Source organism: Lissotriton helveticus, chromosome 3_2 (assembly GCF_964261635.1).
Source record: "Lissotriton helveticus chromosome 3_2, aLisHel1.1, whole genome shotgun sequence".
Taxonomy (NCBI): Eukaryota; Metazoa; Chordata; class Amphibia; order Caudata; family Salamandridae; genus Lissotriton; species Lissotriton helveticus.
Genome location: NC_136062.1, coordinates 462,372,984 through 462,393,815, shown reverse-complemented (window position 1 = coordinate 462,393,815; position 20,832 = coordinate 462,372,984). Strand labels below are relative to the sequence as shown.

At 45.6% G+C, this 20,832-nt stretch overlaps 1 protein-coding gene across 2 annotated transcripts in view; it reads left to right on the top strand.

Moving 5' to 3' along the window:
- LOC144826063 (embryonic protein UVS.2-like) overlaps positions 1-20,832 on the top strand; it is a 68,076-nt gene that overhangs the window by 28,849 nt on the left and 18,395 nt on the right. For both annotated transcript variants that reach the window (XM_078684372.1, XM_078684371.1), the window contains 2 exons: positions 13,097-13,178; positions 15,051-15,178. In XM_078684372.1, the coding sequence (XP_078540498.1) occupies positions 13,097-13,178; positions 15,051-15,178 (210 nt within the window). The remainder of the gene's footprint in view (positions 1-13,096; positions 13,179-15,050; positions 15,179-20,832) is intronic.

The window sequence follows — 20,832 nt, the reverse complement described above, 5'->3', positions numbered from 1 at the left end:
GGTCCCTCGGAACGGCCGCTCTTATAGCAGCATTAATATACTAGCAGCTACCGACTTAACTAGTCTAACTAATCCTGCCTAATCTTTAACTAGTCCCTAACCATACCTCTGCTACCAGAAAAACTGATAGAGTGCGCGAGGTCACCCAACCAATAATTTCGCCGCTTCGGGCCCATATATTTCAATTCACCATATACATTGACCGGGTGACTTCACGGGCTGCTACCAATTTGTGTGAATTCCCTACTGTTATTCCTCAGTGTACCCGACTTACCATCCACCGACACGGGTACCTATGACCACAATGGATCAGGGAGCTAGCTGTAAAAGGCAAGGCAGCAAAATACAACTCAAAATGACATTCAATACTGTTGTAAAATGACCACGGACAACTGGAAGTTTTAAAGTCTTTATCTAAAGTTCGTTCTCAGTAAGCATTAGATTTACAAGAATAAGACAATCGATAATCAAGATAATGAAAAGTACATAACTATAGAGAAATAAAGTCAGGGTAATCATGGAAATGCTAATATGGGATTCAACAGGAAACGCTATGCATTTAGGGCAAAAGTTCTTTAGACAGTTTAAGTAAGGCCGTTCTAGACCATATCAGGAAATGACAAACTGCAATGCAAAATATGATTTCTAACAGGTAGGGGAACATGGGAACACGTTATGAAAAATATGCAATGTCTTTACGTTTCAATAGTTGCGGCAAAAGCATGGAAAAATCAACATATGCAAAGGTGTGTCTTTATTGAAGCAAAAGACAGAAAAATAGAAAGGTGCAAGTTTAAAGAATTTAGAGCAATATTTACCTAGACTGGTGTGGAAACCAAACCCTGGCCACGGGTCAGTTAAGGACGGGAAACCCTCAAGGAAGGATACCCCTCAATGGACAGCAGGTGCAGAATGGACACCCAGGACAGGACAGGAAACCCTCAGATTAGGAATCAGGACAGGACCTCAGGACAGGACAGGAACCCCTCAGGTTAGGAATCAGGACAGGACCTCAGGACAGGACAGGAACCCCTCAGGACAGGACCAGCACCCGCAGTTCGGAAGCAACGCCTGCGCTCCACCCTCTCTGCAGCTATCGATCAAGACCCCGATTGGGTCAGCGAACTCCCAGCAAAGTGCTTCGCCAGCACTTTAAGGTTCAGTAGAACCTTAGTCTATGGTCAATTTCGGACAGAGTGCTCCGCAGCTCTCTGTATCTTCAGTCACCTATTGAGTGCGATGGGTCAGTGACAGGTCAGCTACACCAGACAAGTCGGACAATTTCCCTAGGTGAACCCAGGGTAGATATACAGTTTGTGGACGGTGTACCACCCCCCAATGTTGCAAAGTATCAGAATCCCTCAATTTGGATTGGTCCTAAGGTAGGATTTGGGTAACACACCAATCAGAACACACTATTCGGATGCCTACTTTGCATCTCTGGGTACCGCCTAGCGAGATTGGGGTTCTCATGAGAAAGTCCAGGGAAATACAATGACAAGTTTACATTGTTTCAGAATGGGGACACATGACTCCGTCCTGCTGAGTTCGCAGGTCAGTTTCTCAGGAGCATCTTGCCCATCCCTGCCAGCTGGCTGAGTTCCACCAGCCAAGGTTGACTTCTCCCCAGGCGGACGGTCCTGCGCAGTAAGGACCTCCAAGATGGCTTTCGGCTCAGTCAGACCCCCATTTCCCACGGTACATGAAAAGTAAGCGAGAACAAATTAATACATAGAAATAACGTTATGAAAACACATCATTGGTTTTGTACTTTCAACTTATCACCAAAAAATATACTTATGCAGTCTAAATGTTAGCTACATATACACGGGCACAAGAGCAATGGCACGAGCAGTACCACGTTACTGCCAAAGCTATGTATTACGCATGCGCAACTATTTCCCTCCAAACCTGCAAACACGTCAGGACACGTGAGTGTGACTGACGCATGCGCAGAAGCTATTTCAAAGCAGCGGCCATTTTACGGACTCAAATTAATCGTATTAGAAACACACATGTGCAAGCTTCATTTACCTCGTTTCAAACATGAAATAAAGGTTAGTAAGACGTACAAATTATTACTTGGTTACACATGAGCGAGGTTCATGACAAAAGCAAGTCGCAAATGCGAAGCTTTGCTTCATCAGAAGCTATACTAAGATGTGGTACTGTTGTGCTCTCTCCCAGTGCTGATGGCAGACTTTAGGCAGGCATGCACCAATGCAGAGACCCTTATGCCATCGGTCTAGAGTTGCAATAGGCAATGACTTTATTTGTGTGATTAATAAAAACCAATACAAAAAGACAATCAGTATAAAAGAATTAGTTAAAATAAAATAATATATCTTCGATTCATAAAAAGCACCATTTGTTTTTTTAAATTTTTTTAAATGCAGTTAATATAGTTCCTTTTAGTGCAGCAAAGCAAAGTTTCAGTGCGGGCTAGCCTGTGTGGGACCCTCCGCCAAATGGGTCCCAGATAATGCCAAGGTTGGCCTGTCCATAAGAGCTTGGCTGGCGTGATATATAAACTTGGCAAAATTGGCAACATGCTTCACTGTGTCCAGCAAAAATAACTGTTGAACGGCCTCATTTGCTGTCCGTGTCCCTAGTTGAAGAAGAATGGGCCTTCGGAAGTAACGGCGGGCTGGCAGCAGTTCAGGGCAAAATAGCAAGATGTGGGCCAGCGATTCCCGCTTGTAGTAGCAGAGGCGACACTCCATAATGGCTGGCTTTACTTTCGCGGAGGGATACAGATATTTTAGGGGGAGCGAGTGTAGTCTGGCTGCTAGTATCCTATGTAGGGCTTGCCTCCCCACCGGCTGTGTAAGATGTGTTTTAAGGCCATGTGATGTATAAAGGGAGCTTTGGGTCTCATGAAAGCCTCTGGCAGACAGAGCTTCGATGTCCAGTATACGCGAGCATGATCTTACTTGCTTTTTTATTGATGTTTTAATTGTGGTGTACTTAATTGTGTTAGGATCCCAATTCTCATTGGCTAAGTTCAGCAGATCTTTGGCTGAGGCACGGCCAGTAGACCACGGGTTGCCCGGTTGTTGGAAAGTTTGTTTATAACACTCTTCATTGAGTTTTCTGGGCCCGCGGTTGTTAGGTAAAAGTATTTTGCCAGGCTCACCAGTTCTTCCAGGGATTGTCTATTGAGATTAAATTCCAGCTGAATTAAAGTATTCCTAGTGCATGCTGGAAGATTAAAGAACTTTTTATAAGCTGCGCAGTGGATCTTTTCAAGATCCTGCGAAAAGTTGCCCGTAAACGCCTGTATCGCAAAATTAAGGGATGGTAATAGTTTTGCCATCCAAATTCGCTGAATAGCCGTAGTTGTTGGGCTTTCTAAAACGGCATGAAGTTTGCAGATGGCAAAGGTGACAATTTTTTCTTTCTGCTTAAGCTTGTGGCGGTGGACCTGTGAGCGCCCAGTTTCGCTGAACCAAATTCCAAGATAGTGTTTATGGGCCCAAGCTCCATTTCATCCATTTCTTTTTCGGGTGGCGTCCAAAGATTACTATCTTGGATTTTGTTGGATTTTCAACCAGCTTGTTTTTAGCATTATAATGTGAGAGTGCTGTTAGAGCTTTTTGAAGGCCGACTTTGGTGTGATCCAAGAGCACCAAGTCGTCTGCATATTGCATCAGCTGGATCTTGGTTCTCGCAATCCTTGGCGTCGCTAAAGTGGCTCAGTGCAGAGCACTACCCAAGTCTGCTGTATATAAGTTGAAGAGCAGTGGAGCAAGGACACAGCCCTGCTTTAGGCCATGGTCTGTGTTAATTTTTGCGATAGCAGTTCCGCTTGAGAGTTTGACTCTTACCCAAGTGTGCGAGTACAGTGATCTGACGGCCTGCAGCAAATTTGGGCAGATGCTCCAGCTTGCCAATTTCTTCCATAAGATGTTATGGTCTACCCCATCAAATGCTGCTGTGTAATCAATGAAGCAGGCAAAAAGCGGTTGATTGCCATGAGCTGTCGTTTGGTGCACTTAGTATGACAGGGCGATGATGTTATCTAAGGTGGAAGCTCCTCCTCGAAATCTAGTCTGGTAAAAAGGAAGCAAATCTTCCTTGCTAACCCAGTCTGTTAGCTCATTCAGGAGAGTGCTTGCGTAAGCCTAGCCCTCAATATCCAGTAAGGCAATCATACAAAAGTTCCTGGGGTCGGTGCTTGGCCCTTTTTTGTAAATTGAATGTAATAATGATCCTCTCCAAGAATATGGAACATCTTCTAAGAGCCTACACTCTGTATACAACTGTGCCAGGTTTTCAGCCCAAAAGTTAATGTCCTTCCTAAAGAGTGAGCAAGCCATTTGGACCAGGGGCTCCATTATGGCATATTTTTTTTTAAATGCTTCTTATTGCCTGTGTACCTGGTGAGGTATAAATGGCCTTAGTGTCCATGGATTCAGTAGACGCTTCCCTTCGTTGATCGCCAAAGGTTTTTGAACTTTCTGTTATATTTGTCTTTGAGTGATCGGTGTAAAGGGTTTTTTACATGGGTTACCCAAGTGCTTGCATCGAGTGGGTTCCCTCTATTGGTGGTCCCATGGATTACTTTCTTGTGATTTGCTGGGTGCAAGCAACTCGAAGATCTTCAGCCATTTTGCCTCTGTGAGTTGGCTTTGACCTGCCAGACCAATATTGAGTGTCTTTTAGCCGCTAGTTTTAGTTCTTTTTTTGCAGATTCAGATCTAGTTGCTCGAAAGACCCTGCGTTTGAAATTCAGTCGTCTAGAGGATTTCTTAATTACTGGTTGATGTCCCAATTTATATGTGAGATTACCTTGAGTTCTATCGATGTTGCTAGTGATGTTGCTCCCCCAAAGCTGAAATGCTAATTCATATGCAAGTAAGCCCCATTCCCCTATGCAACCCTTGTCGTTATGGCCTGTCTGCCAGCCTTTCCATGTTGCTTTCCATGAGGCAAACTTATGATTCGGGAGGGGCCCCCATTTCATTCTTCTAAGGAGACTATATAGCTCTTCTCACTTTGTAGCTCCAATGCAGGGAATAGGTTGACGATTTTCCCAGTAATGGACAACTCTAAGATTAGAGCTGCATGGTTACTTTCCTTCTGAGATTGAACAGCATAGTTTAGCATGTGTTTTTGTAGGTTCTCGCTTAATAGAATATAATCTATAGTGGTCAGGTTATTGTAAGTAGGTGCTATTAGTGCTGTTGGGTTGACTTTTATGATTAAAGAGTGTGACGTTATCAGGTTATATGCTTGCATTAAGGCGTTAACTCTTCCGGTGTTCCCATTGAGGTGGTTTTCCAATGTGTTTAGCCCTATGTTGTGCGTGTTAAAGTCACCAAGAATGATGGAATCCATGCCTGAGTGCTGTAATAGCAGAGATTCGATTTCATTTATCAGCCGAGTAAGTTTATCTTTTGAACCCGACCCATGGCGGTTGAAATAGACATTGATTAGAAGTATGGGTGTTGGGCCGCCTGTCGTATTCAAGCCTTTCATAATGCCAACCAGGAGCATGTCTGATGAATTCTTTATTACAGAGAAGTGAACTTTCAGTGCATGTTTGATGTATATTGATTTGCCACCTGACGGTGTCCAGAAAATGTTGGTTTTAGTTGAGGGTTTAAAATATTCAGCATAGCCCCCTAATGGTGTTGATGAAATGGCCCATGTTTCTTGGGTGCAGATTATGTCTGCTCCTGCAAGGAATATTATTACCCCTGGGCTTTGCAAGGCTTTACGTAACCCTGCAGCGTTCCTGGTCATTATATTTATCGTTTGATGGTTCTCAGTGGGGCTGCTATGCTGAGCACTGGCAGTGTTTAAAACATAGGTGGTCTTTGATGGTATTTGTTGGTCACCCGATAAGGGTCCAAGGTTAGGAGCTAGCGTTTAGAGCCAGTGGGAGCCAGGACCAATCTTTGGTGCTGTTCCCCTTGGTTAAACATAAGCGATTCCCTCCGTCAACATATTTGGTGATTAGAATTGAGTAGTTGCTCCGCTGTGTTGCTTGTAGGCCACCTATGGAGCCCTGTAAAATCAATCCAGTGGTTAGTGCAGTTAGGTGTTTACTGTTCTTCCACTTCTGTCTAATCAGATCTTGCTCTCCCTGTTGAGCGCAAGGTGCTTTATTTTTCAAAATCACTGGATATTTGTTGACAAGTGGGGGCTTAAGTTTTATGCGTCAGTAGTGCAGTTGCGTTTTATACCCTCTCAAAATGTTCGCCATGGATGGGTTAGAAAAAGTTCTCAGTTGTCTCGTTTAATTTGCTCAGCCCTGGGCCGGAGAAAGCCACAGACTCAATAGCAGTTGTTTTGATGTTTGCCAGACCTGGCATATTTTCGCAGAGCTTCAGGAGGTTTTCTCTGTTGAGGATGTCCCAGTTCCCCTGCGAAGTATATTCCGGATATAACAACACTTTAGAATTTTCTCGGCCTGTGGCATGGGCCTCGGGGGAGTTGAGTATATTGGATGAGATCTTAGTAGTTTCCAGGTCCTCTGTTAGATTCCGATTTGGGTTTTCACAGGGTGCAAATTCCCTCCCGGTCAAAAGTGTGCTTGGAATGCAGTTGTGCGAATCACTCCTGAGGGTAACAGTGCGGTCCAGGGCGGACGGACAATCGGTCAGACTTACTTGGGCGATTTTCCTCTCCCTTTGATCATTAATTTTATTTGCAAAGTGGGGCTCATTATGAGCCATTGATTGTGCGGCAGCAGGTTTGTTTGTGGTTTCTTGGCATTGCTCTTCAATCTGTCGGCCCTGTATGTTAGTCAACAGCTGTTCACTGCGCACAACTGATGTTATAGACTGAGTTTTAATCAAGGGCCCGCATGTTTTGCCTGTGGAGCTCTGACTGTATATTTCAGAGGTGAATGTATTGCAGATTTGTGTGCCACTGTGTTGATCAGCAGTAATTGTTCTATGTATGTGGCCATCGCCATTTTGATTTTCCATGCTATGTTCATTGTTTTCATATTTTACTGGTAAAAGCCAATGCTTAATAGTTCCTTTAGGAATTATTTTGTCTTTTTTTGTTTTGTTTAATTTTCTCAGTTTTTTCTTGTTTTTCCTGGATAATGGTAGGGGTGCCAAGTCATTAAATATTACAAGGCCAGCATCAGTAATGAAGCATGTTTGTGATTTGAACTGCAAGTTTGGTACCAAAACCGGGCTGTTGATACTCAATGGGCCTTTGAAGTTGCTACTATCATTCTTGAGGGATTCCTGCGATTGGTCAGAGCTGTCATGGATATCTTGTGGCCATTGCTGTGGGTCCAGCCTGGACTGTGAGTCTCTTGTTCTTATTTTGGTCGGTTGATCTCCCATAGGCCCTTGTAGGACGTTCGTAACTTTTGTTGTATTATCTTCTTTGTTGCTGATCTTCGTATTTGGACTTTGAGATGTATTGCTCGTCCACCTGGTGGTCCCACTCTTGAGGTCCGTGACTTAGGTGCTCATTATTTCTGGGAGTTTTTCCAAAGACCGCAGTATTAGGGAGCACCCGCAGTCGGTTGGTATTACATGTACGTCTGTGTGTGCCTGAGCTCTGCGTACCAGGGAGTTTAAATGTTCCTGTTTCGAATCCACTCCAGAAATCAGGCTGACGACTAATTGTAGGATATTTATTTGAGTGTCTAATTTTTTCTGCATACAATATGGCAGCATTTGCCATCGAGATCAAAGCTTCAATAATCAGAGCAAGATGGATTTCTATTTTTTTTTTTCCGGCTCTGAGCCGTGTTCCATTCCTGTTTTGGGTGAGCCTTGGGTCATTTATGCTTAGTCGGCTTAGGTCTGGATCTCGGGCTTAAAAGGAGAAGCCAGGGGGTCCAGCTGGGGTTTCAAAGATGGACAGTTATCCGTGGTGACCGTGATGTGTTGAGCTGAAGAAGGACAATTCTTACCTATGTCACTCTCCTCTTCCGTGGGGCCACTGTCTAGATCTGTGGATGCCAATGTGCTGATTCCTGAGTGAGGCCAGTTGAGAAAAGTTGCATTTTCTTTTACTTGTGGTTGTACGCTGTTGCCCTTAACTATAATATTTTCTGGTGAAAGCGGAAGTGAGAGGGGCTTTGATTCAAAATATCATATTTTTCAGTACATACTATTGTATTAGCAATGATTTCGTTGATTTTGGTGCTAATTGTATAGCAGGAGGTTTCTGCTGTCTTTCCACGATTACTGGAGTTGCCTAATTTAGACAATTGTTGGAAATAGTTTCGGATTTCATTGTTGCCTTTGGGGCTGTTTCTCCTGCTAGATGCATTACTATTACTGTTGTTATTGTCAGTTGTAGCGTTCTTACCCAGATTTTGAACTGTGTGTATATTTGTAGTTTTTATTAGTGGCGAAGGAGAGTTTGATTGCTCTTCTCCCAGTTGTTGCCCATCCTGTAAGGTCGAACCGTTTCTTACACTGGCTTTGCCAGGGGGATACAACATCTTAGCCTTTTGGTGTCTCGCAGATTTGTGAGGGCGGTAATTGGCCTAGGGCTGGGTTAAACCTGCATTCCTTGTCCGCATGGGTAATCTCTGGTCCTGATCCTGATCCTTGGGCCTTGATCCTTGATCGATAGCGCAATTCCTCTTGGTAGACGTAAGAGGGTGCCGAGGCAGGAGGCAGGAGGCGAGGGGGCTGGGGTCAGAAAGAGGGAGGGAAGTGGCGACGGGTGAAGAGGGCGGGGGGAGAAACCCAACGCCAATGCCTCTAACCTCTCTCCCCCCTCTCACTGCCTCTCACAGCCCTCCAACCACTCCGACCACTCTGCCCACCACTGGCCCTTTACTTTGCCGTCACACTCTGCCCCACACCTTGCTGTCATGCAAGAGTGCAGTGTAGTATCAGCCCCCAGGTCCCCCTGTCCTGAGGGGTCCCTCAATGTCTCAAGGCCTCTGTGGGGAAGTGTAGGAGTAGACGTACAGACCGCTAAGTCTTCACTATCCAATTGGCAGCCTGGGCAGCAGGGTGAGAAGGTGGATATGAGTGCAAGGGGAACTTGAGCAAGGTGCGGAGAGCAAAAAGGAGTAAGGGGCAGAGGGAGCGAGGGAGAGTGGACGAGCGATACCGCTGCCACCACACCGGCTGAATGCAGCTCTGCTTAACTCAACCCGTGCTCCTTGCTCCCGGCTCTACCAGGCTTAATCAGTCTCGGACCCTTGGCTCAGGCTCCAGGCTCCAGGCTCGTTCCGGGCACTAGGCACCAGGTGGCGAGCTACAGCAGCAGCAAACTTGGCGCCCGATTCTTGACCGTGTCCAGGTCACAGTTCACTACAGACCAGACCAGCCAGCTCAGCCCAGCCGAGAACGGACCCTCTGTGAGGTCAAGAGTAACCCTGGGCGTAGTTCGCGAAGTAGCGCTACGCGAAGCTACGCGAAGTGCACTTCGCACTACGCGAACTTCACGTAGCACTACGCGAGCTGCGTAGTAGCATGTTCGCACTGTGCAAGATGCGTTTTCAATGATTGCACAGTGCGGACAAGCATCCGGCACTGTGCAAGCATTGAAAACGGCATCTTGCACAGTGCGAGGAGTAGTTTTCTGCTGCTCGAGTAGATTATTACTCGAACGGCAGCTTTCTCAACGCGAACAGGTAGTTTCTCATTGAGAGCGGTCGCGAGCATGCGCAACCACTCTCAATGAGAAACCTGACCTCCTCGCGTTGAGAATCTCGCCGGGATGTCATTTTGCTTGCTCGCGGTCGCGAACATGACGTTCAGGACCGCGAACAAGCAAAAAAGGACCGCTGCACTACGCTACGCTGCACTACGCATGTTCGCACTGTGCTACATGCAGCTCGTGTAGTGCGAAGTTGCGAAAACTTCGCAAACTCCACGAGCGTAGCGTAGTGCTTCGCCCAGGGTTAGTCAAGAGGGCAGCGGCAGGTGGCAAGCTCTGCAGGGTAGGCTCCTCCTCCTGCTTGTCGTCCTCAATGTTTTTTGAATGTCAATCTCAGTCAATCCCAGACCCGATTGTGCAATAGAGAAGAGGGGCTCAACTCATTTGCCCCCTTCTAAAAGCTCCATTGCCTCCTGCCGCCAGCCCAGCTGAAGCCGTTAAAGCTATATTTTGTAGCCTCCTGTAGCTCCTGCTAGCTGAGGCGCTGCAGTGACACTTGCAGCTTCAGCCACGTTGGTAACGTGACTCGCGTCTCCCGCCACGTTGAAGTACCCCTTACAGCTTGGGGGGGGCAGCTCGCGAGTGTTGGAGAGCTGGTGCAGGGCCCCAATGCAGGGAGTTTGGCGTGTAGGCAGCTGGGGCGGTTAGGGCGTTTTCCGAGCGTTTTCCAAGCGGAGCGGTTTCGTCAGCTCAGCGTCTCGCGCTCCTGCTCCTGCTCTGCTTCTGCTGCTTCTGGCTACGGTTCGTCCGAAAAGCAGGTCTGGATCCTTGCACCAATACAGAGACCCTTATGCCATCGGGCTAGAGTGTCTGAGTTGTCTGAAACATCGTTTTTGTGCTGAAAACGGTTCCTTTAAATTCATAAACTGTGCTTTGAGACTTTTCTCATTGTGTTTGGGTGCAAAAAAAATGCTGCTCAGGGGCAAAGTAGGAAAACAAGAAGAAATGAAAACATTTCACCTCATACACTTCTCTTGAGGATGCACAAGATTTTGGCCCATATCCCTGTTTACAATTTTTTGTAGATAGGGATTCATGTCTACACACATGGGTGGTTGCATAGGAATGCCCATGCACCACCCATCGAATTCCCCCTCGATACAAAGTAAACCAAGGCAGCGCAAAGAGCAACTGTGCATTACTTTAAGAAACTTTGGTTTCCAAGCCAATGCAATTTGTGATTTGCTTTGAATACTGAATCCCAAGTGAACACTTTCCATCAGGCTTGCATTAGAAAAGTAACATAAACCTGACACAAAGCATGTGTTTTTCATCTGGGCCCAGGTAAGTTGTACAGCGCCTTCAGCATCACTCTTTCTCACTCCACTGTCTCATATACAAATAATGGTGTTTCTTTCTACAGTTTTTTCATCTTTCGATTGCACGGCACCTCCTCTGTACCCCAAACCTCTGCATGAAAAACTCCCCTCTCCCTCTTCATTCGAAGGCCCATCTCCCTATTTATCAGACTCTGCATGTCTCCTCTCTATAAACACAGTCTACTTTAAGTCACAGGCATGTTTGCCATAATCTTTAATATTATTTTACTGAAAATGTCTTCATTTTATTCCAGATTTTCAAATAAATCACCTTTGCTTTGAAAGTAATTCCTGCAAACCAATCTCCTCTTCCATGTATTAATCCCACACATCATCTATTACAACTCACATACCCCCTCCACTTCCCAAATAATCCCCAGTAACTCCTAATAATACATTGGGGCATATTACCAACAACTAGCGATAATTTTTGTCTCTAACTTGTTTAGAGACAAAAATTATCGCCGCACATCGGCAATTTTTATCGCAGATAAACCTTGCTATTAGCAAGGTTTATCGCAAATGCGATAAAAAACGGCCGCAATGCATGAATATCGCTGAAAAGTCAGCGATATTCATGCATTACCGAGCTAATGCTCTTAGCCATGTTATCCACCTCCCATTGGTTAACATGGCTAAGAACTGCTCAGGGCAGGTGGTAGCTTTTGGAGATATTCACGCTTAGCGCGAATATCTCCAAAAGTTGGTATAAGGAGATAGCGATGTTAGCGACTGTTTCCAGTCGCTAACATCTTGGCACGCCCACTTTGCATGTCATTAGTGATAAATATCACTGACATGCAAAGTGGGGCCCAAGATGGTCGCTATCTCCTATTAGCTGTCGCTAACTGGTGTTAGCGACAGCTAGGTAATAGGGAGATAATTTTATCTCCGCTTTCTTGGCTTTTAAAGCCAAAAAAGCAGAGATAAACCCCCTTGATAATATACCCCGTACTCTTCCCCAAAGAAACTGGAGTAAATGAATGCAAAGGTTTTCTTGAGAGCGCCAGACTGATACTAAACCTTGGGTACCCAGAGCAGTGTGCTCTCCGGCATATAGTGCTTCAGTGCCATGTCAGGGATAGTAAGCGCTATGTACCTGTAACTACAATACAATCTGATGGGTGAAGAACATACTCTGAAGATCATCAAGGGGATTGGAACACTTTATGAGGCAAAAAAATTTTCATAAGGAAAAAACCTGGGAGCCGATTCTTAGAACTAATCTAAGACAAAATCCTAAATTTACTACGGGCCATATTATCAAGAAAGGCGATAACATTATCGCTGCTTTAGCGTCAGAAAACTGCTGCTAAAGTTGCGATAAGGGGCGTGATAATAAGCCCTTGTGCATTCACATAGACGCCCAGGTTCTGGTGTTAACCTGGGCTTCTAAGGGAATTCACAAGGGCATATTATCAAGCCCCTTATCTCCGTTTTAGCAGCAGTTTCCTGCCGCTAAAACGCGAAAATGTTATCGCCGTTCTTGATAATATGGCCCTACTTTTGGTATTCACAGAAGGCATTTAGTAGTCTTAAATTAGGATTTTGTCTTAAGTTAGGATTTTGTCTTAAGGCAAACTTAAGTTTAACTTAAGTTTAACTGAAGACAAAATCCTAATTTAAGACAAAATCTTAATTTAAGACAAAATCCTAATTTAAGACATAATCCTAACTTAAAACGACTAAATGCCTTCTGTGAATACCAAAAGTAGTACGTTTAGGATTTTGTCTCAGATTAGTTCTGTGAATCGGCCCCCTGATGATTTCCCCTTCAAAAAGACAACAGTGAGTAATCTTAAGACTTAGCCGAAACCCCAGTACACCCCTCCCTGATGTGTGTAAGCACTGATATGTACTTAGTGTGAACCTCGCTCGGGAGCTAGACGGTGCTCTTTATCAGATAGGATTTAAATTAAGAATTACACAATTTAATTTATCGTGCTGATGCAATTAAGTGAATTACCTCAAATTACATGCTTTTCTTGTGCCAAAACCAAGATTTGAATCCCCCCTTGTACCAAATTTGACAGCTTAGCCAGTAGACTATTTTCTAACCCCTGATATAGCAGAAGCAGCACTGCCCCCTAGTGAGCTGGGATCTTCTCTTTATTGAAATGTGCCCTATCAGGCTCAGCCATCACTAACTCATCTTTACCGTCTGCTCATCTTAACAGAAGACCTCGTCAACTTTAACATAGAGAACACCAACAACCTTGGTCTGCCATACGACTACGCCTCTGTGATGCATTATGGGGGGTAAGTCTCCGATGCTCAGCTAAGAAGAGATTTTCTGTATAAAACTCTCATTAAAGGCTTTTACATATAGACAGTAACCTAATATAGATTTTGGCGGACAGTGTACTCCGTTGCAAACTTGACGTATTACCCTCTCCACCAAACACTTGAACCACCATCTTCATTGAAAGATGGGTGGACCTTTATTCTGTCAATGAAGCCCCTGTTGGTTCTATTGATGGAATACTTCCTCTGATAGCGGATGGAGAAGCGGGCATCTGTGGAATGACATTACAATGCCAGCCCTATTTAGGGTGAATGGGGTTCTGGCTTAATTTTTTTCCTGTCCATCACCACCAGGAAAAACCTAGCATTGAGCGTCAGGAAGACTATGATAACGAATCCTACAATCTGGGTGAAAACCTTTAGTAATTGAAAGGAATTGAAGTGATCATGGTTGTGTAGAGATGACTGCTGGGCCGAAGTCCTGTCTAATTTGGCGGATGGAGTACCATCGGGATGGCATTCGTAATGTCCTTCTCCACCCTCTTAAACCTTCAACCAACACACCCTAAATCATACCCAGTGATTCTGATCACATTCTGATGTGATCTCTTTAATCAGCACTGAGACTGCGCGAAATGGGAACTAGAGGGTGATGTGTATTTCACCTTTGCTGATGGAGTGGATACAGGGAGCAGAGCTTGATGCATATTGGAATCTCTATATGTGAAGAAGAGCACCAGAATGGTAGCTAAGTTTGTTAGGGGGAAGAGAGGCAATGGAAATATGGCTTTGTTGGTGGCATGAATGCCAGCATTTGGAAGCATCATAGGTTATGAAAGTTAGAAAGGGCAATAGACTCATGGCTGTCAGTGAAACATGCTCCCACAGAGCCAAAGGTCTGTGGATGAGGAAGAGTAGTGCCACCATGGCTGTGTTGGTGAACATGATTGGTTAGGATTGATGATCTGTATGTAAAGCAGGATACGGAATGATGGCTGTGTTGGTGAACATGATTGGTTAGGATTGTTGTTCCGTATGTGAAGCAGGGTACGGAATGGGGGATGTGTTGTTGAACATGATTGGTTAGGATTGATGCTCTGTATGCGAAGCGGGGTGTGGAATGATGGTTGTATTGGTGAACATGATTGGTTAGGTCCAAAGCTCTCTATGTGACGCAGGGTATGGAATGGTGGCTGCGTTGGTGAACATGATTGGTCAGGATTGATGATCTGTATGTGAAGAGGAGTACAGAATGATGGCTGTGTTGGTGAACATGATTGGTTAAGAATGAAGCTCTATATGTGAAGCAGGGTATGGAAAGATAACTGGGCGGGTACACATGGGCGCTACAGTATGGAACTGCCATAGATGATGAAGCTAAGAAAGTGAAGTTGAGTCGTGACTATGTCTGTGAACATGTTACTATAGAGTGGAAAGCCATTGGGTGCAGAAGGGCAGGTAAATGCTCTCTTAGTTAGTGAACATACTCATTTTAGCGTAAAAGGGCCATTTTTGATGAATGAGGATGATACCTCAATGCTGACGTCTCTGTCATAAGCAGAGATGTTGTGAGACTCGACAAGAGGAATTTTTCAAACCAGTGCTTTTTAGGATCTGAGGTGCTGAGTGTGAGTGGGGGCGCTAAGGTGAGCGTGTACTGCCAGCAATGGCTCAAGGCTCATGAAAAGGAGAACTGAGAAGTATTAGATTGAGCTGGGCAGGATCTGTGGGAGCTTGTTCAGTAAAAGCATTAGACAAGCAATGCTATAATCAAACACCAAATATTTCACCCTCACCTGTTCTTGCAGTAGACTCTGGACTCGCTGTAGAGTTTTTTGGGTGAATAATGAATGGTGGGCTTTATCTGTGATGTCTTCTGTTCCCCAGTTATGCTTACAGTAACACATCTGGACAGCCGAGCATCGTCCCCAAGCCAAATCCTGATACACCCATTGGACAGAGGGATGGGCTTAGCAACCTGGATGTTTCCAAAATCAACACCCTCTACCAGTGCAGTAAGAAGTGCATGCCCGCAGATAGATTCTGAAATTTCATAGCAGCTACCGCATGTTTTCCTCCTAGACTGTTATGTTATGTTTTTTATTGATTCCAGATCAATTTCGAACAATGTAAACCATGATGGGACATTTTCAATTTTTTTTATTTTTTTGTAGAGCACAACCTATGAAAATAATTATTGTGTTTAGGGGTTATGGTTGTTAAATAAATAATATAAAATAGCATATGCGTGTAAATGCTGCAAAAAAGAATCAGAGTAAAATGTTTTAAGGCTTTCCTAAAGGAAAGCAGAGTATGTCTATTGTTTTTTTTTTATTCCTTTATTTCTAAAAGATTTACAAATCAAACAAGAAGCAAATTTCGATATCCTGCCCCCAGGGAGACGCATGCATGAAACACTATTGAATGCAATCAATTACTATACATACAGATCAATCATATCGCAGCACATCATTATGAGTAAGTACCATTGTGGGCACTGACGTCCACAGTATTGATGTTCTGAGCTGTACCATAGCCGATTGTGTGAATTCCCCATAGGCGGATAGCCCTGGTTCTGCACTTGTTATGCCCGCCTGATCTAGTCCCAGCGAGTTCAAACCGCAAGCGGTGTGTGGACTTGCGGCAGTGTATCACCCTCAGCCCCAGTTTGGTCCTGTCCCCTAGTTGATACGTATGTCGTGTAGAGTCCCCAGATGTGTTTAGGGTGGCTCCTGGGAGGGAATAGTTCACTGAAATTCTGCATCTGCTTACAACAATAAACATATCGTGGGACCATTGTGCCATAGTTGGGGTAGGGCCACGCATCCAATGTATTGCTACAGTCCTTTTCGCCAATAGTAGGCCCATATATACCAGTCTGCTTTTCCCTCAAGCAACTTTTTTGGAATAGCCCAGTAGAGCCAAGGCTGGGTCCGGGATTAGTGCTGCATCTATTATTTTCGCTATCTCATTGAAAATTGTTTCCCAAAATGTATATATTCTTGGGCAAGACCAGGCCAGATGCATAAAGTCAGCCATGTGTTCCGTACATCTATCGCAGGCTAAACGTCAGCCTGCGATAGATGTGCGGAATCCACAGTCCATATTTGTGTAATCTCTTTGGCGTATAATACGCCCTATTGAGGTACTTGAAGTGGATTAGTCGGTGCCTACCATTTAGTGAGATTCGGCGTGTACTAGTGCAGCAGTATGCCCACATGGCATCATCTATCGGCTACTGTAGGTCACGCTGCCAATCTAGCCAGGCCTTAGAGTATTGATTTGCCCTGTGTGTCATGGCCATTTTATATACGTTGGATACAATCTTATGCGGCGATTGTGCTTTGATGACATATGTGAGTTCCGCGACCTCGGTTGGCTCTGAGAGGTCATCACCCAATATACCACGCAGCGCGTGCCGAGTTCTGTGGAGTTGGAAGCACTACAGCAGGCTGTGGGGGCCTCCCGCTGCCCCAAGTCCTCCCATTGTTTAACCACGCCGTTGTGGAAAAGGTCACCAGCCGTCTGCAGGTGCAATGATTTTAAGGCACATATTAATCCTCGTTCTCTGCAGGGGTGCAACAAGCGGGCCCACTCGAATGGCATGTCTGGAGAATATATCAAGGCTCCCTCTGCATCTGCATTGATCAAGTCAAGTATCCCTGTCCTGCGATCAGGTTCCTCCATTAGTAAGGACGGGAGTGGTAATGGTTCCGCCATTATCGCCTAAAGGCATAGGCGGCGAGCTTCCGGAGGACTTCGTATCCAATAATATGCATGTGCGCACTGCGCGGCTCTGTAATATAAATTTAAGTCCGGTGCTCCCATGCCCCCCATGTGGTATGGCAAGGTTAGTGTATGCCATCTTATCCTAGCGTGCTTGGCTGCCCAGGCTAATTTTATCAATGACATTGTGACCCAGCTAAAAAAGGATGCATGTAATACCATGGGGATATTCATGAATAAAAACAAAAACCGTGGTAGCACCACCATCTTCATTATGCAGACTCTGCCCATCAGGAACAGTGGCAGCCTAATCCACGTCTCCACGTCTTCTTCTAACCTACTGACGGCAACGCCATAGTTGTCCCTGAAGACGACTTCCGAATCAGGGTGCACCTGAATTCCCAAGTATCTGATAGAGTTCGTAGACCACTGCAATTGAAACCCTGGTTCATGCTGTTTAGTAGCAGGCGTGGGAATGACAGTAACTGACTTTGGCCAATTGACTCTTAGCCCAGATAGAGCGCCGAAGCACACCACCTCACGTAAGACTGAGGAGAGATTATTTTAGGGATCGCATATATATAATAATGTGTCATCAGCGTACATTGACACTATCAATTCAACTTTCGAAAATCTGATGCCTCTGCGGCTGTGGTATTCTCTGAGTGCACAGGCCAGCGGCTCCACCACTGAAGCATAGAGTAGTGGGGACAGTGGACAACTCTGCCTCGTCCAACGAGTGATGTTAAAAGGTTTCGTCACCAAATTGCCAATTCGAACTCTGGCAGAAGGTTGTTTGTACAGAACGCCTATCAGTTGCAGAAACACTAGTCCCAAACCCATCCTAGTGAAGACTTTACGCAAGATGGGCCACTCGACCGAGTCGACGGCCTGCTCCATATCCAAAAAGACCGTGACTGCCTTAGTGTCTTGCCTGGTGTGCTGTAGAGCCCCCAAGACAGTACGTAAATTGTAAGTGAGGTTCCTATCCGGGACAAACCCAGCCTGCTCAGGGGCAAGAATTTTTGCAAAGATTTTTGTATCTACATTTAGCAAGGAGAGCGGTCGGTAGGACACACACTCCTACGGCTGCTTCCCGGGTTTAGGTATAGCCACTATCACTGCCTCCCTCATTGTGGGCGGCATTTCGCCAGTTTGACACATGTCGTAAAAGAGGGCAGACAGATACGGTAGGAGAATATCAAAGAAGGACACTGTGAGGCTGTCCGTCCCAGGTACACTGCCAGCTCGCATTCCGGTCAGGGCTAGGACTATCTCGTCCCTTTCCACTGGTCTCATCAGGAATTCCCAATGGGTATTCACGAGGAAAGGCAATTTAATGTAATTTAATGTAGGAGAGATAATCCGTGATTTTTTCTTCCGACTCAATAGAACATGTGAAATACAATTCTGCTTAGTAACTTCTAAAGCGCTCCGCTATATCTATCTCCTCTGTCAGCACCTCACCTTCCGCCCATTTGAGTTTACTGCGGCACCTCTGGAGTAATTGTGCCAGGACTGCTCTCGGTCTCGCCCCCTCCCCACACACACGAGCCGTGGCATATTTGCCTAAATGTTTAAGTGCAGCATCCGCTATATCATGGTATTCCTCCAAAAGTGTCTGAATTTCCGAGGCCACTGCATCATCCACACTTAACAGCTGTCGCCACTCCAGCTCGCCCAGTTTCTTCTCTAGGTCGGCCAGGCGCTTGCGAATGCCTCAGAGAACTCCTGAGTGCTTAGCCATAGCTATGCCCCGAATGTAAGCTTTAAAGGCCTCCCAGATCTCATGGAAACTATCCACAGACCCCACATTAGTCGCAAAGAACATCTCAATAGCTTCTGCAAGTTCATCCTTGCAGGCTGAGTCTAACAGCGAGTATGGGGGAAATCACCATGTGAACGGTGGTATACCTTTCTTGGGAGTAGTGATCGCTATCAACAGGGGGGGAATGGTCCGACAATGTATGGGGAAGTACCCTGCATTCCCACACCTCTTCGTAAAGGGGAGTGGATCCAGCCAATAGTCTATCCTGGTATGGAGATTATAATAAGCAGAGTAATGCGTGTACCCCCCTTTAAGTGGCAACCGCAAGCGCCAAACATCGCGCATATCTAAGCGAAGCACTGCGCAATCCAGCGCCTTAGCGGCAGCTGTGGGGCGTCTCTCCAGGCCCGGACCTATCCCCTTCGGGGTTCCGAACCAGATTTAGGGTCCCTCCCCAGAGGAACCTACTGTCCATCTATTTCGTGGCTACAGTCCCCAGAGCCTCAAAAAAGTCAGGGCAGTCGTAGTTTGGACCGTAAATGTTCACAAGGACAAGTACATCCCCCTCCCGTGACATCTAGATATTGTATATCTTCCGTCCCTGTACATGTCTAGTGGTGTCAGAGGGTACGGAGATTTAGGGTTGGTCCATGTGATTACCCCCCCCAGGCATGTGTAGTGAAACTTGAGGCATGTATATTGTCACGCTCACCTCTGCTACATAGGAGGGGCTATTGTTTGGTAGGTGCATCTCTTGTAGCAAGGCTACGTCTATAGCATGATTGCGTAGATGATGTAAAACCTTAAAGTTTTCTGTGGTCATTTAAGCCCCTGACATTCCACGTGAGCGCTCGGAGCGCGTCGACTGGCAGGTTAGTGCAGTTGCTACTAGGTGCCCCCATCCCACTTGTTTGGTCTCATCTTGCAATTTGATCTGTACTGTCGACAACATTCACTTACATCATGCATGTGCATAGTTAAAACATCTCTTTGGAAGGACATCCGTTTGCTTCTGAACTCCCATACAGCCCCCTCCAACAGCTGACCTCCCCCAACATGGCTGCAAACATTTCCCCTCTCCCTCCCTCTTCTCCCCCTCCCTTCCCATCCCAGAGTACAAGGAACAGTCCCAGGTGTGTTTCACGCGTGGGCAGAGGTTGCTCATCCAGCAAGGTGCACTAGCCGGCTGCCATGTAGCCGCTCTCAAGGTACCGTCTACAACATCTCGTGCAACTGCCAGTTATATAGTAATCCCCCCACCCGCTCCCTTCCACTGTCCAAGTGCCAAAAGTTCAGGGCGCCTTGAAACGTCCCCCCTCCGGACAGTGTTCGCCGATCCATGCATCTCAGTCCATGTCCAATATACCCCACTTATGTTCAGAGCCTTAGCTCCGTCAGTATCCTCAGTGGCCCTCAGTGAGCTGCTTCTTTCCCTGCGCGGGACCCGGGTATGTGATTAAGCATATACTTTATGCTTCCCCCCACCCCACACCCACTGAGCTCCAACCCCCCTTTGTCCCCAAATTTCAAACATCACGTTCAACTATATCACTGGGCAAAGACTGTCTGCCGCCAGCTGCAGGTCAATCTTGCTCCTCCAGCCGCCCCCTGCCGCCTCGTCTAGCAGCTGCCGCAACGGACTTGAACATAGTTCTCTCGACCAGTCTTTCGGTACAAGAATACGTGGTCCGAGTTATAAATCAATTTGAAAAAAACGTTATTAAGTATTACTTCATACCAATATACACCACATATTTATTAAATGCAATTAAATGGAGTTAAAGATGCAAAATTTCAAAATCAATTTGCATTTGTTCTTAGCACAAGTTTACTCATATAAATTTCATCAAGGAATTTGACATCAACGTTCATCATTAATTCAATGTAATTGTACAATCATTACATTAAAAGTGCTCTCAGTGTGAGAAGGAGGGGAAGTGAAGAGGTTGTGAGGGACTGGGTAAAGGTGGTGTGACATTTATAACATCACAATAAAACCAAAAACGCCTTTACAATCAAGTTAATATTAATGTTCTCAAATCACATCACACATAGGTGAGATATATTCATTTCTTTGAATCCTATGGTGTGTTAGGTTGGTGTAGTCTACGTTTCGACCCCCATAAATGCTGAAGGGTTAATGTCGCCTCATGTTGGGGCCTTCGTCAGGACAAG